Consider the following 13,050-nt stretch of genomic DNA (forward strand, 5'->3'; position numbering starts at 1 on the left):
GTGGTCCAAAGGGTCATCTTGTCCCTACAGGATGCAAAGCTGGATTCCCTCCTGCCTTTCTTGCAGAAATGACAACCTGGCCTAGAAGAACTGATGCCAACCAGGAAAGGGCTCCTGGGCAGGGTTGAGATTGGCTCAACCTCATGGTTCATTGGATTGGGGTCCTTGGTTTTTGGAGGTTTGATTCTCGGTTCAGGAAAGCCATATTCACTCCTTGAAACTGGACATTCAACAGCCCACAGAGGCAGGCACCTTACCCCAGGCAGACCTTACCCCAGACAGACCTTTCTCCTCACCACGCCCTGGACCTTCAAGGTCAGGCGCTGTCCAAGGTACTGGTCCTTACTAAGCCCTGTCACTCACTTGTTGCAGAGCCCCATCACATCCTCCTCCTTTTGACCCTTTACATTTTGCCTCTGGCTGAACACTTACCCCCTTGGACCTGGTAATGTCTTGATGGCTTTTGTCAATTTGCCTCTGGACTCTGCTCTGACCTGGGGGTCAGTTTCCCAGACAGTCAGTGCCCCATTCGGTCTCTAGTCTCTGCCCATGATGGAAGAAACTGCTGGGCTATTGTCAACTGTGTCCACTCCTCCATGTCCTCTACAGGCCACACCCAGTGTCCCCACCATTGAAAGCTTTTTCCCCACACCCTGGCCTTCCCCACTTTCATCCTCAGAAGGGAAGCTTTCCCTCCACGACCCCAGCCCCAAGCACTGAAAAGTGTGGACATTTCTCATGTTTAACAGTCTCATGGGAGAGTTGCTACTTATCCCCGAGGCAAATTGAGGCTCAGCAGGGTTAGGTGACTTGCCCAAACTACTCTCCAGGACATGGAGGAGTCCGGGTTTGGACTATGTCCATCCAGCCCCCACAGGGATCTATGTTCTCAAGCACACACACCAATATCTCTGTTCAGCACTACAACTTTTTTCATTTTTTCTTTTTTTGAGACAGAGTTCTTGCTCTGTTGCCCTGACTGGAGTGCAGTAGTGCAATCATATAGCTCACTGTAGCATCAAATTTCTGGGCTTAAGTCATTCTCCCACCTCAGCCTCCTGAGTAGCTGGGACTACAAGCATGTACCCCCATGCCTGGCTTTTTAAATTTTTATTTATTTATTTACTTACTTACTTGCTTACTTATTTATTGAGATGTAGTCTCGCTCTGCTGCCCAGGCTGGAGTTCAGTGGTGTGATCTCACTGCAACCTCCGCCTCCCAGGTTCAAGTGATTCCGTGCTTCAGCCTGCCGAGTAGCTAAGATTACAGACATGTGCCACCACGTCTGGTTAATTTTTGTATTTTAGTAGAGATTGGGTTTCACCATGTTGGCCAGGTTGGTGTCGAACTCCTGATCTCAGGTGATCCGCTCGCCTTGGCCTCCCAAAATGCTGGGATTATAAGTGTGAGCCACTGCACCTGGCCAATTATTTTTTGTAGAAACAGGATCTCCCTATGTTGCCCAGGCTGATCTCAAACTCCTGGGCTCAAGCAATCCTCCCATCTCAGCCTCCCAAAGTGTTGGGGTTACAGGTGTGAGCCACCGCGTCCAGCCTTGACTCCATACTCTTCATGGCAACACAGCAACAATGGAGTCATCCTTTCCTGTGCAGTCCCTTCCCCCAGCCCCCACCCACCCAAACATCCTCTCGACTGGCTGACTGATGGGGAAGAGTGGAATGTTGCCAAGGTGGCATTTATTACTGGCTGGGGCACGGGTACATAGGGGGCTGGGGAGCCCGAGGGTCTATCTTCTCCCTGCAGCCGTGCTGGTGAGGCGTGCCCAGGGGCACGAAGCCCTCCTGAGGATTTTTCAGTCTCAGGGCTGCTGGACCCTGATACTTGAAAGGAAATTCGTCCTTGTATTGGGTTGAGAAGAAGCGCAGTCCACCCAGTGGGGGCTCCATGTGACTGTACTTGCACTGTGGAGTCAGGGTGGACAGCCTGGCAGGGCAGCCTGGGAGGTGGCTGACCCACCGTGTCCACCCCAGGATCTCCAGGCCTAATGAGTCAGGGGCTGGGGCCAGGCAGGACAGGCTAGTTGGTCAGTGCAGAGCCAATGTCTGACGAAGGAGGATGGTTAAGACTGGGTAAGAGAGGATAGGGAAAGGGGCAAGGCTATGACCAGAAGGGTGGAGTTATGCAAGGGTAGGACATGGCTACGAAGGGGCCGAATTGTCCAGGGGTGGAGTTTGGGCTCTGGTCAATTTGGGGTGGGATTTAGCCCTTCAGGAGGTGAAGCCAGGGGTAGGGTGAGGCTGGTTAGGGGCAGAGCCAGAGCATCAAAGGCTGGGGAGGTTGAACCCTGGGGAGAGGTGGATAAAAAGGGCCCCAGGCGAGGCTGAATAAGGAGCTGGATAAGAAGCTGGAGAGTAACCAGGGGTGTCCCTGGAAGGACTCCAGGGCTGGGGTGATCCTCGGTGGCTCTGAATTAACCCTCGTCTTGGGTATAACAGTGGTGGTGGTGCAAAGATGCCCCTGAGCTGACCTGGACACGATCCTGGGGAGTGAGCTAGGGATTATCTTTATTTTATTTTTTTCTTTTTTTGAGGCAGAGTCTTGCTCTGTTGCCCAGCCCAAAGTGCAATGGCACAATCTTGGCTCACTGCAACCTCCGCCTCCCCAGTTCAAGTAATTCTGTCTCAGCCTCCCGAGTAGCTGGGATTACAGGCGTGTGCCACCATGCCCGGCTAATTTTTGTATTTTTAGTAGAGACGGGGTTTCACCATGTTGGCCAGGCTGGTCTCAAACTCCTGACTTCAGGAGATCCGCCTGCTTCGGCCTCCCAAAGCGCTGGGATTACGGCGTGAACCACTGCACCCGGCCAAGCTAGGGATGATCTTGAGGCTAAAGGGATATTAAGATGCCCCCGGCCAGGCGCGGTGGCTCAAGCCTGTAATCCCAGCACTTTGGGAGGCCAAGACGGGCGGATCACGAGGTCAAGAGATCGAGACCATCCTGGCTAACACGGTGAAACCCCGTCTCTACTAAACAATACAAAAAAACTAGCCGGGCGAGGTGGTGGGCGCCTGTAGTCCCAGCTACTCGGGAGGCTGAGGCAGGAGAATGGCGTGAACCCGGGAGGTGGAGCTCGCAGTGAGCTGAGATCCGGCCACTGCACTCCAGCCTGGGCAACAGAGCGAGACTTTGTCTCAAAAAAAAAAAAAAAAAAAAAAAAAAAAGGTGCCCCCGAGCCTGGATGGTCACTAACTCTGAGGCTGGGTGACAGCATAGTCTTCCTGAGACAACTCTACACCCATGTGGGGGTTGCCTAATGATGGGTGGCTCCCCTCCCACTCCCTCACCCGCTGTAGCATCTCTTCAGTCACCAGGGCTGGAGCTGTTCCGTGTGGCTTCAGCATCTTCTGGTTCATGGTTAAAAAATCGAATTCTGGAGATTCAGGTTAGGGAGGCTGAGTGAGGGCTGTGGGCAGAGGCGGGGCTGAGGGTGTGGTGAAGTTCAAGGGAAGGGTTCAAGAGCCAAGCCAGGCTAGCGCTGATGTTGACCAGGGGAGAAGAAAGGATTAGGAGAGGGGAGGAGGGAGGAGCCAAATAAGGAGGGAGGAGCCAGAGGAAGGGGGAGGAGCTGGGGAAGAGGGAGGAGCTGAGGAAGAGGGAGGAGGTAGGAGAGGAGGGAGGAGCCAGGGGAGCAGGGAGGAGCTAGAGGAAGGGGGAGGAGCTGGGGAAGAGGGAGGAACTGGGAAACAGGGAGGAGCTAGGAAAGAGGAAGGAGCCGAGGAGGGAGGAGCCAGAGGAAGGGGGAGGAGCTTGGGAAGAGGGAGGAACTAGGGGAGGAGGGAGGAGCTAGGGGAAGAGCCAGGAGCTAGGGCACAGGGCTAAGAAGATCAGGGGTGGGACCCGTCCAGATGAGTCTGGGGGCAGGGCCACGCAGGGCTGGCTGGCGGGTCAGGGGCGGAGCCAGAGTCTGACAATCGAGGAGGAGTTAAGACTGGATAAGAGAGGATGGAGAAGGGGCGGGGCCATGTCCAGAAGGATGGAGTTATGAAGGGGAGAGGTATGACATGAAGGGGAGAGGTATGACATGAAGGGGCGGGATTATCTAGGGGCAGAGTTGTGGTTCTGGTCAATTGGGGGTGGGATTTAGCCTTATGGGGGTGAAACCAGGGGGCGGGGAGGGCTGGTTAGGGGCGGGGCCCGAGCAGTGGCAGGGGGCGAGGCTTCCAGGGCTGGGGCTTCCTGGGGCGGGGCTTCCCGGGGCGGGGCTCTATGGGGCGGGGCTTCCCGGGAGCGCTCACCGCCGGTCCCCTGCGGCAGGTTGCTCGGCTGCAAGTGGAGGTTGGGCGCTTTCTGCACCTGCCTCCACTCTGAGGGGCAGTAGTCAGAGCCCATGGTGGTCTTGAAGAAGCATCTGAGTAGCTTTGGCTCCCCTAGGGTCACCTGACTCTGTAGTTTCTCGTGAGGCACGTGGCGGCTGGGTGGCTGTGTCGCGGGTGGCGGCTGTAGGACCACATGGCATTTGAAAGCTCCGGCGTCCAAGAGGTCCCCGGGCCCGGGATCGGGAGGGAGGAGGTGGGCTCTGTGTGACCTTGAACAGCTCCCTCGCCCTTTCTGGGCCCCACGTGGTAGCGTCCACCGAGGATCGGAGTGGTTAATGACTCGCCCTAGATCACTCAAGTACATCCAGGAGATTCCTGCATACATATCAAGCTCATTCCCCCTTTGGGACTTCTGCACCTGCTATTTGCTCTGTCTGGGAAGCCCTTTCGCTGCCGCCTTTTCGCTCTTCCTGCTCACCTGGCCGTAGAAGTACTGCATGAAGGTGTCCAGACTGCCGGGGCCGGGGCACCAATTTCCTTTCAGGATGTGCGACTCTGGAGTCTGATCGTGGTGAAGAACAAAAGGTTCTGCCAGGAGCGGAACAGGTGCAGAGCTGCCCTGGGAGGCTGCGGTGGGAGGCGGGGCGGGGCGGGCCGCAGGCTCTCACCTGGCTCCCGTGCATAGAAGTGCTCGGCCTTGGTGGTTCTGTCGTGAAAGAGGCCGTCACCAGGACGGATATTTACATAGTGGATGTGGGCTGCGGCCTGGGCCTTGTCATACCTGCATGTAATGTATTATTCTATCAAGAACAAGGTAAAGTGAGCCGGCGCGGTGGCTCACCCCTGTAATCCCAGCACTTTGGGAGGCTGAGGTGGGTGGATCGCCTGAAGTCAGGCGTTTGAGACCAGCCTGGCAAAAATGGTGAAACCCCATCTCTACTAAAAATACCAAATTAGCTGGGCATGGTGGCACGTGCCTGTAATTCCAGTTACTCGGGAGGCTGAGGCAGGAGAATCGCTTGAACCTGGGAGGCGGAGTTTGCAGTGAGCTGAGATCATGCCACTGCACTCAAGCCTGGGCAACAGAGCGAGACTCCGTCTCAAAAAAAAAAAAAAAAAAAAAAAAGAAGAAGAAGAAGAAGAAGGTAAAGTGGATCCATCTGAGGCCTTGTAACCTCCAGAAAGGGGGAGGGGATCAGGGTTTCCTAATGACCAAGCCATGGGGCTCTAATAATGGGAGACCTGGCACAATAGTGCACCTTGGCTACCAGTGACATAGACCTCAAAGGCAGAGTATTGGTCCTAAAGCCCTAAGGGGCTCATACCACATGCTACTGAAAGCCAATTGTCCCATCTGGGTGGGAAGGCAGTGCCCTCCCCACTTTTTTTTTTTTTTTCGAGATGGAGTCTTGCTCTGTCGAACAGGTTGGAGGACAGTGGTGCAATCTTGGCTCACTGCAGCCTCTGCCTCCCAGGTTCAAGGGATTCTCTTGCCTCAGCCTCCCGAGTAGCTGGGATTACAGGCGCCCACCATTACACCCGGCTAATTTTTGTATTTTTAGTAGAGACGAGGTTTCACCATATTGGCCAGGCTGGTCTCGAACTCCTGACCTCATGATCCGCCTGCCTCAGCCTCCCAAAGTGCTGCAATTACAGGCATGAGCCACCGTGCCCGGCAATGACCCCTTTATACCTATTTTCAGGCAGACCCTGGGGCCTGTAGGCCTGTTTCTGCTCCGAACACATCGATCCATAGCTGATCTTGCAGTCTCCCAGCTCCACTGTAGAGGAGGCCTGTGGGCAGACAGGGATAGGAAGGCCCAAACCACCCAGCCCCCAATTCTGCCCCCACCTGCAGCCCCAACACAGCCTCAATTTACCCTCTTACACATCAAGGCAGGTGGGCCTGGCAGGGCCTGGAACTGTCTTTGGTAGGAAGTCCCATTTTGTCTCGTGTAGTCCCACTTGAGGGTGTTGGGGCCTCCTTAGGATAGGCAAGAGGGGAGAGAGAAAAGAAGAGAGAGAGAAAGGGGGGGGGGAGAGACAGAGACAGAGACAGAGACAGAGAGAGATTGAGATTCTCTGCCATCTCAAGCCCTCTGGAAGGAATTCTAATTTTTGCCTGGGAAGGGCAGCTGGGCCATTCTGAACAGTGTAGACTGAGAGCTGTCTGGCAAACACCAAAGAATAAAAATAAAATAAGTTATACTAAAATCCAGGGGCAATGGCCCATGCCTGTAATCCCAGCTATTCAGGCGGCTGAAGTGGGAAGATGGGCTTGAGCCCAGGAGCTGGAGACCAGCCTGGGCAAAATAGCAAGACCCTCATCTCTAAAAAATAATGATAAATTTAAAAATACAGCCAGGTGCGGTGGCTCATGCCTGTAATCCCAGCACTTTGGGAGGCCAAGGCAGGTGGATCGCCTGAGGTCAGGAGTTCAAGAGCAATCTGACCAATATGGTGAAATCCCATCTCTACCAAAAATATAAAAATTAGCCGGGTGTGTTGGCATATGCCTGTAGTCCCAGCTACTCAGGAGACTGAGACAGAATAGTTTGAACCCGGGAGACAGAGGCTGCAGTGAGCTGAGATCACACCACTGCACTCCAGCCTGGGTCACAGAGTGAGATTCCATCTCAAAACACACACACACACACACACACACACACACACACACACACACACACAAAAATAAAAAAACAAAAAAACCCCGATAATATCTACCAAGGACTATATTGAGCCATGCATAGGTTAAGTGCATTGCATCTTCTTCCAGGACCTAGCATCTCTCTCTCCCTCTCTCTCTCTCTCTTTTTTTTTTTTTTTTTTTTTTTTTTGGAGACGGTGTCTCGCTTTGTGGCCCAGGCTGGAGTGCAGTGGCACAATCTCGATTCATTGCAACCTCCACCTCCCAGGTTCAAGCGATTCTCCTGCCTCAGCCTCCCAAGTAGCTGGAATTACAGGCACGCACCACCACGTCAGGCTAATTTTTGTATTTTTAGTAGAGATGGGGTTTCACCACATTGGCCAGGCTGGTCTCCAACTCCTGGCCTCAAGTAGTCCACCTGCCTCAGCTTCCCAAAGTGCTGGGATCACAGGCGTGAGCCATCGTGCCCGGTCACACCTTCTTGGACCTGGTATTATTTCTCTTATGTTACAGTCTCCTTGAGGCTCAGAGAGGTTAAGCAACTTACTAGAAACCACAGAAACTAGGAACCACAACTAAATGTCAAATCAGGGTTTGACAATCCCTGAGGCCATCTTAGGGACATCTGACCAGTAACGTTCACCAGAAGGGTTCCTGGAGTCACAGAACTGGAAAATCACATGAATGGTGGCTACTCTTTGTTGGGTGCTCTCTGCACCAGACACTCCATACACATTCAGCTTTACCAGCTCCTGTGAATTGGGCCCTGTGATTGCACCCATTTTGTAGATGGGGAAACTGAGGCTTGGAGAGGTCAACTCGCTCAGTCTCACACAGCTACTAAGGTGGTAAGGCTGGGGGATGTGGGGAGGAAGGTGTGCAGATGGAAAACTTAGCTGATTTGTCTGACCCCAAACTGGCATTCGTGACTTCTGCCAACCACGCACCACTCTGGATAGATTCAGAGAATATGTCCACCCTCCTGATGCTGAAACTGACGCTCAAGGTGGTTCCAGGGTTTCTGAGGCTTGGTGTGATTGACATTTGGGGCTGGCTAATTCTCTGCTGTGGGGGCTACCCTGTCTGTGGGAGGATACTTGGCAGCGTCTCTGGCCTCTACCCGCTGTCTGCTGGTAGCACCTCTGTCTGTCTTTTTAAATTGTATTTTGTAAGGGCTGGGCTCGTTGGCTCATGCCTGTAATCCCAGCACTTTGGGAGGTCGAGGCGGGTAGATTGCTTGAGCCCAGGAGTTCAAGACCCGCCAGGGCAACATAGTTAGACTGCATCTCTACAAATAAGTACAAAAAATTAGCTGGGCCTGATGACAAGTATGTCTGCAGTCCCAGCTGCCTGGGAGGCCAAGGTGGGATGATCGCTTGAGCTGGGCAGATCCAGTCTGTGTGAGCTGAGACTGTGCCACTGTGCTCCAGCCTGGGTGACAGAGAGAGAGACACTTTCTAAAAAAATTTATATATACACACACATTATATATAATATGTGTATATATACATTATATATATAATGTGTATATATAAAATTTATATATATTTGTAGACATGGGTCTTGCTATGTTGTCCGGGCAGGTCTCCAATTCTGGCCTCAAGAGATCCTCCTGCCTGGGCCTCCCAAAGCACCGGGACTACAGGTGTGAGCCACCGCGCATGGCCTCGGCCCCCCACCGAGTCTTCCTTCCTGCCTGCCTGCCTGCCTGCCTTCCTTCCTTCCTTCCTTCCTCCCTTTCTCTCTCTCTCTCTCTTTCTTTCAGATGGAGCCTTGCTCTGTCTCCCAGGCTGGAGTGCAGCAGTACAATCTCGGTTCACCGCAACTTCTGCCTCCTGGGTTCAAGCAATTCTCCTGCCTCAGCCTCCCAAGTAGCCGGGATTACAGGCACCCACCACCGCGCCCTACTAATTTTTGTATTTTAGTAGAGACGGGGTTCCTCCACATTGGCCAGGCTGGTCTCGAACTCTTGACTTCAAGCGATCCACCCACCTTGGCCTCCCAAAGTGCTGAGATTACAGGTTTGAGCCACCGCGCCCGGCCACCCCTCAAGTCTTGACCATCAAAAGCGTTTCCAGACATTGCCAAATGTTCCCTGGGGGAAGGGGAATGAAGAGTCCTTGCCCCTCTTTGAGAACCACTGGGTGAACCAAATCGCCCTCTCAGTCCGGGTGCGCGCTCACCGAGGTGGCGACTGGGCGCGCGAGGCTGCGGGCGCGCGTCGTGGGGTGGAAAGAACGCCTGGTGCGTGGTGGGCGGGATGCGCAACTTGTCGCGGTCGCCGGGCGGTAGGGAGTCGCGGTCGAAGATGAGGCGCGCGCCGCGGATCCGCTCTCGGGCGCGCGCCGGCAGCTCGGGCCAGACGTAGGCGGCGCGCGCGTTGGAGAGGCCGATCCCGGCGTGCGCGTCCTCGTGCAGGTGCAGGTTGCTGGCCTGCATGGCGAGCGTGCGTTCCCGCGCCTGCGCTTGCAGCAGCTCCCACGGCGGCGTCGACGGCGGCGGGAACGCGCGGCGCGCCTCGGACACGCGCTCTTCCTGGTCCCAGCGCGGGTCCGTTGGGAAAAGCACCGCGGGCGGCGGCTGCAGGCTCGGCGGCTCCCGGGTGGCCGTCGGGTAGGCGAAGTCCCGGTGCGAGGTGGTGTGCATGGTACCATCGTGCAGCCGCAGGTCGGGCCCTAGCGAGAAGTGTGAGGCCTTGAGGAAGTCCTGCTGGGACATCGGGCACAGGCGCGGGCACGGCAGGAGGGCGCCTGCGGCCATCGTGGGACACCAGCCACCTGCGAGAGGGTGGAGATGAGGGACTGAGCAAGTGGCCAGCGGGGCACTTGCCTTTGACTTCTGCCTTTGACTCCTGCCTTTGACTCCTTTCTGCTCACCAAGCACTGAGCTGGAGGCTGGGGACATCACGGGAAACTGGCACAGCCTCTGTGCCCTCCTCCAGCAAGAGCAGAGATAGAAATAATCATTCATGGCCGGGCTCGGGGGCTCACGCCTGTAATCCCAGCACTTTGGGAGAACCGAGGCGGGTGGATAACCTGAGATCAGGAGTTCGAGACCAGCCTGGCCGACATGAGGAAACCCCGTCTGTACTATAAATAAAAAAAATTAGCCCGGAGTGGTGGTGGCACCTGTAGTCCCAGCTACTCGGGAGGCTGAGGCAGGAGAATTGCCTGAACCCGGGAGGCAGAGATTGCAGTGAGCCGAGATTGTGCCATTGCACTCCAGCCTGGATGACAGAGCGAGGCTCCGTCTCAAAAAAGAAAGAAAGAAAAAAAAGAAAAGAAAAGAAAAGAAAAAAGAAAAGAAAAGATCATTCATGTGGTGCCTACTGTAGGCCTGGCACACAATAGGCACCACATAAATTGATTATTTCTGTCACTGCTCTAGGCCTGGAGGCCAGCAGGGGTGAGGAACTAATAGTTCACAAAATAGACCTAGATCCCTGACTTTGTGGAATTGATAATGGGGCGGGAGATGACAGACAATAATGAAAAAATATAACAACAAAAATTGAAGAGTAGGTTAGAAGGTAATAGCCGGGTACTGTGGCTCACACCTGTAATCCAGGCACATTGAGAGGCCAGAGGGAGAGGATTGCTTGAGCCCGGGAGTTCAAGACCAGCCTGGGCAATATAGTGGGACCCGTCTCCACACACACACACACAAATTAGAAAAGTGTGGTGGGCTCAACCTCTTGGGCTCAAGCGGTCCTCTCACCTCAGTCTTCTGAGCATCTAGGACTATTGGTTTGCACCACCATGCATGGCCAATTGATTCCTTCCCTCCCTCCCTCCCTCCCTCCCTTCGAGACAGGGTTCTCACTATGTTGCTCAGGCTGGTCTCAAACTCCTGGGCTCAAGCAATCCTTCTGCTTCAGCCTCCCAAAGTGCTGGGATTACAGGTGTGAGCCACCATGCCTGGCCAGGGGTAGGTTTTAACCACTGCTTCACAAAAGACGTTGAGGCTTAGGGAGGTGGTCATTTGCTTGAGATTTGAACCCAGGGCGACTGATTCTAGAACTTGGAGAATTAACCACTGCATTCTACTGTATGTCTGATACGAGAACCCCATCTTCTCACCCTCAGTCAGTTATCAAGGCCACGGTTTTCTCCTGCTTCCCCTCTGCGGACCCTTTTTTGTTCCTCTGCCTGACTCCAGCCCTGCACCCCAGCCACTGGCCATGTCTGCTTCTGCCACGCTCTTTCTCTCTCTCTCTCTCTCTCCCCACTCTTCCTTCCTTCCTTCCTTCCCTCCCTTCTCTCTCTCTCTTTTTCTTTTTTTTCCTTTTCTTTTTGAGACAGAGTCTCACTCTGTCTCCCAGGTTGGAGTCCAGTGGTGCGATCTCAGCTCACTGCAACCTCCACCTCCTGGATTCAACTGACTCCCCTGCCTCAGCCTCCCAAGTAGCTGGGATAACAGGTGCCTGCCACCACGCCCAGCTAAGTTTTGTATTTTTGGTAGAGATGGGGTTTCACCACATTGGTCAGGTTGGTCTCGAACTCCTGACCTCAAGTGCTCTGTCTGCCTCAGCCTCCCAAAGTGCTGGGATTACAGGTGTGAGCCACCGTGCCCAGCCTGCCACACACTTTCTTACTGGTTTTCCCCTCCTCTGCAGTTGTCCTAGGTCCTGCCTATTGTCAATCTCTTCCTGTCTTCACACTTTTTGAGAGCTCTCTCCTCTGACCTTCAGCTTCGGACTCCAAGCCTCCCTGGACCCTCCGCCTCTGCTCAGCCACCTGGGACTTTCTTGTCTTTGCTTAGATCACAAGTGTCTCCCCTGGTCTCCTCTCTGTCTCCCTTGGAGACCAGCATTCCAAGTTCTCAGGCTCACCTCCTGCAGGAAGACCTCCCAGATCACTTCAACCCACAAAACCTGCTTACCTCTACTTCTTTAGAAAACATGGACCAGATGGGCACAGTGGCTCAGGCCTGTAATCCCAGCACTTTGGGAGGCTGAGGTGGGCGGATCTCCTGAGGTTGGGAGTTCAAGACCAGCCAGACCAACATGGAGAAACCCCATCTCTACTAAAAATACAAAATTAGTCGGGTGTGGTGGCGCATGCCTGTAATCCCAGCTACTCCAGAGGCTGAGGCAGGAGAATAGCTTGAATCCGGGCGGCGGAGGTTGTGGTGAGCCGAGATCGCACCATTGCACTCCAGTCTGGGCAACAAGAGTGAAACCCTGTTTCCAAAAAAAAAAAAAAAAAAAAAAAAAAGAAGAAAGAAAAAAAAAGAAAAAAAAAAAAAAAGAAAAAAATTACAAAAATTAGCCAGGCATGGTGGCATGCGCCTGTAATCCCAGCTACTTAGGAGGCTAAGGCAGGGGGACTGCTTGAACCTGGGTGGTAGAGGTTGCAGTGATCTGAGACCACACCACTGCACTCCAGCTTGGGTGACAGAGTGAGACACCATCATGAAAATAGAAAGAAAGAAAACATGGATGAGGAGGTGTGCGTGTTTTAATGAAACCACAATTTTTCAGTGTGTAAGTTTGTTCTTTTTTTTTTTTTCTCGGCTCACTGCAACCTCTGCCTCCCAAGTTCAAGCGATTCTCCCACCTGAGCCTCCAGAGTAGCTGGGACTATAGGTGTGCACCACTATGCCCGGCCAATTTTTGTATTTTTAGTAGAGACGGGGTTTCGCCACGTTGGCCAGATTGGTCTCGAACTCCTAACCTCAGGTGATCCACCCGCCTTGGCCTCCCAAAATGCTGGGATTACTGGTGTGAGCCACCGCGCCTGGCTGAGTTTGTAGCTTTTAGAATCAGTTTGCCACCTGAAATAGTTGAGAGTTGAATATGACCTCCAAAATGGGTCATCAGAGAATCCAGCAACTGAGATTACTAGCCGGGTAATGTTGGAATAAGTAATTAAGCTCCCATGAGCCTCAGTCTTCACCTCTGTACATCGGGACAAGGACAGTGTACCTACCTCAAGGGATGGCGTGTGAATCAATGAGTCTTAGAAAACGCACTTAGCTACAGACTAGATCTTTGGATCTCCCTCTGTCCCTGGTCTCTCAGAGGACCCTCGTGTTCCTTCCCAAGCTGCATCCAAGTGTGGTCTGCCCTGCCCATTGTGATCCCAAGAACTTCCTTTGTGTAATGGTACTGTCACAATGACTAC

At 53.6% G+C, this 13,050-nt stretch overlaps 1 protein-coding gene across 4 annotated transcripts; it reads right to left on the reverse strand.

Moving 5' to 3' along the window:
* Positions 1 to 1,498: 1,498 nt before the first annotated feature.
* TEX45 (testis expressed 45) lies at positions 1,499 to 13,048 on the reverse strand. 4 transcript variants are annotated; one of them, XM_031660037.1, is made up of 9 exons: positions 11,610 to 11,921; positions 9,109 to 9,702; positions 6,159 to 6,262; positions 5,972 to 6,072; positions 4,947 to 5,059; positions 4,757 to 4,866; positions 4,258 to 4,459; positions 3,307 to 3,392; positions 1,682 to 1,923 (listed from the first exon to the last, which is right to left on the reverse strand). In XM_031660037.1, the coding sequence occupies exons 2-9, from the start codon at positions 9,683 to 9,685 to the stop codon at positions 1,702 to 1,704; spliced, it is 1,515 nt and encodes a 504-aa protein (XP_031515897.1). In that variant the 5' UTR covers positions 9,686 to 9,702; positions 11,610 to 11,921; the 3' UTR covers positions 1,682 to 1,701. The 4 variants fall into 4 exon arrangements, with proteins under 4 accessions (XP_017807630.2, XP_017807629.2, XP_017807631.2 ...); XM_017952141.3 differs by lacking the exons at positions 3,307 to 3,392; positions 11,610 to 11,921 and adding an exon at positions 12,856 to 13,048 and having other exon boundaries at positions 1,499 to 1,923; XM_017952140.3 differs by lacking the exon at positions 3,307 to 3,392 and having other exon boundaries at positions 1,499 to 1,923; positions 11,610 to 11,926.
* Positions 13,049 to 13,050: the final 2 nt, after the last annotated feature.

This window comes from Papio anubis, chromosome 20, assembly GCF_008728515.1.
Source record: "Papio anubis isolate 15944 chromosome 20, Panubis1.0, whole genome shotgun sequence".
NCBI lineage: Eukaryota > Metazoa > Chordata > Mammalia > Primates > Cercopithecidae > Papio > Papio anubis.

Coding starts and splice junctions, on each gene's coding strand:
- TEX45 (XM_017952141.3), bottom strand. CDS start 9,685: ATGGCCGCAGGCGCCCTCCTGCCGTGCCCGCGCCTGTGCCCGATGTCC. Junction 4,867..4,946: donor CTTCTATGCACGGGAGCCAG/GTGAGAGCCTGC, acceptor CGCTCCTGGCAG/AACCTTTTGTTCTTCACCAC. Junction 1,924..4,257: donor CCTGCCGCAGGGGACCGGCG/GTGAGCGCTCCC, acceptor CTGACTCCACAG/TGCAAGTACAGTCACATGGA.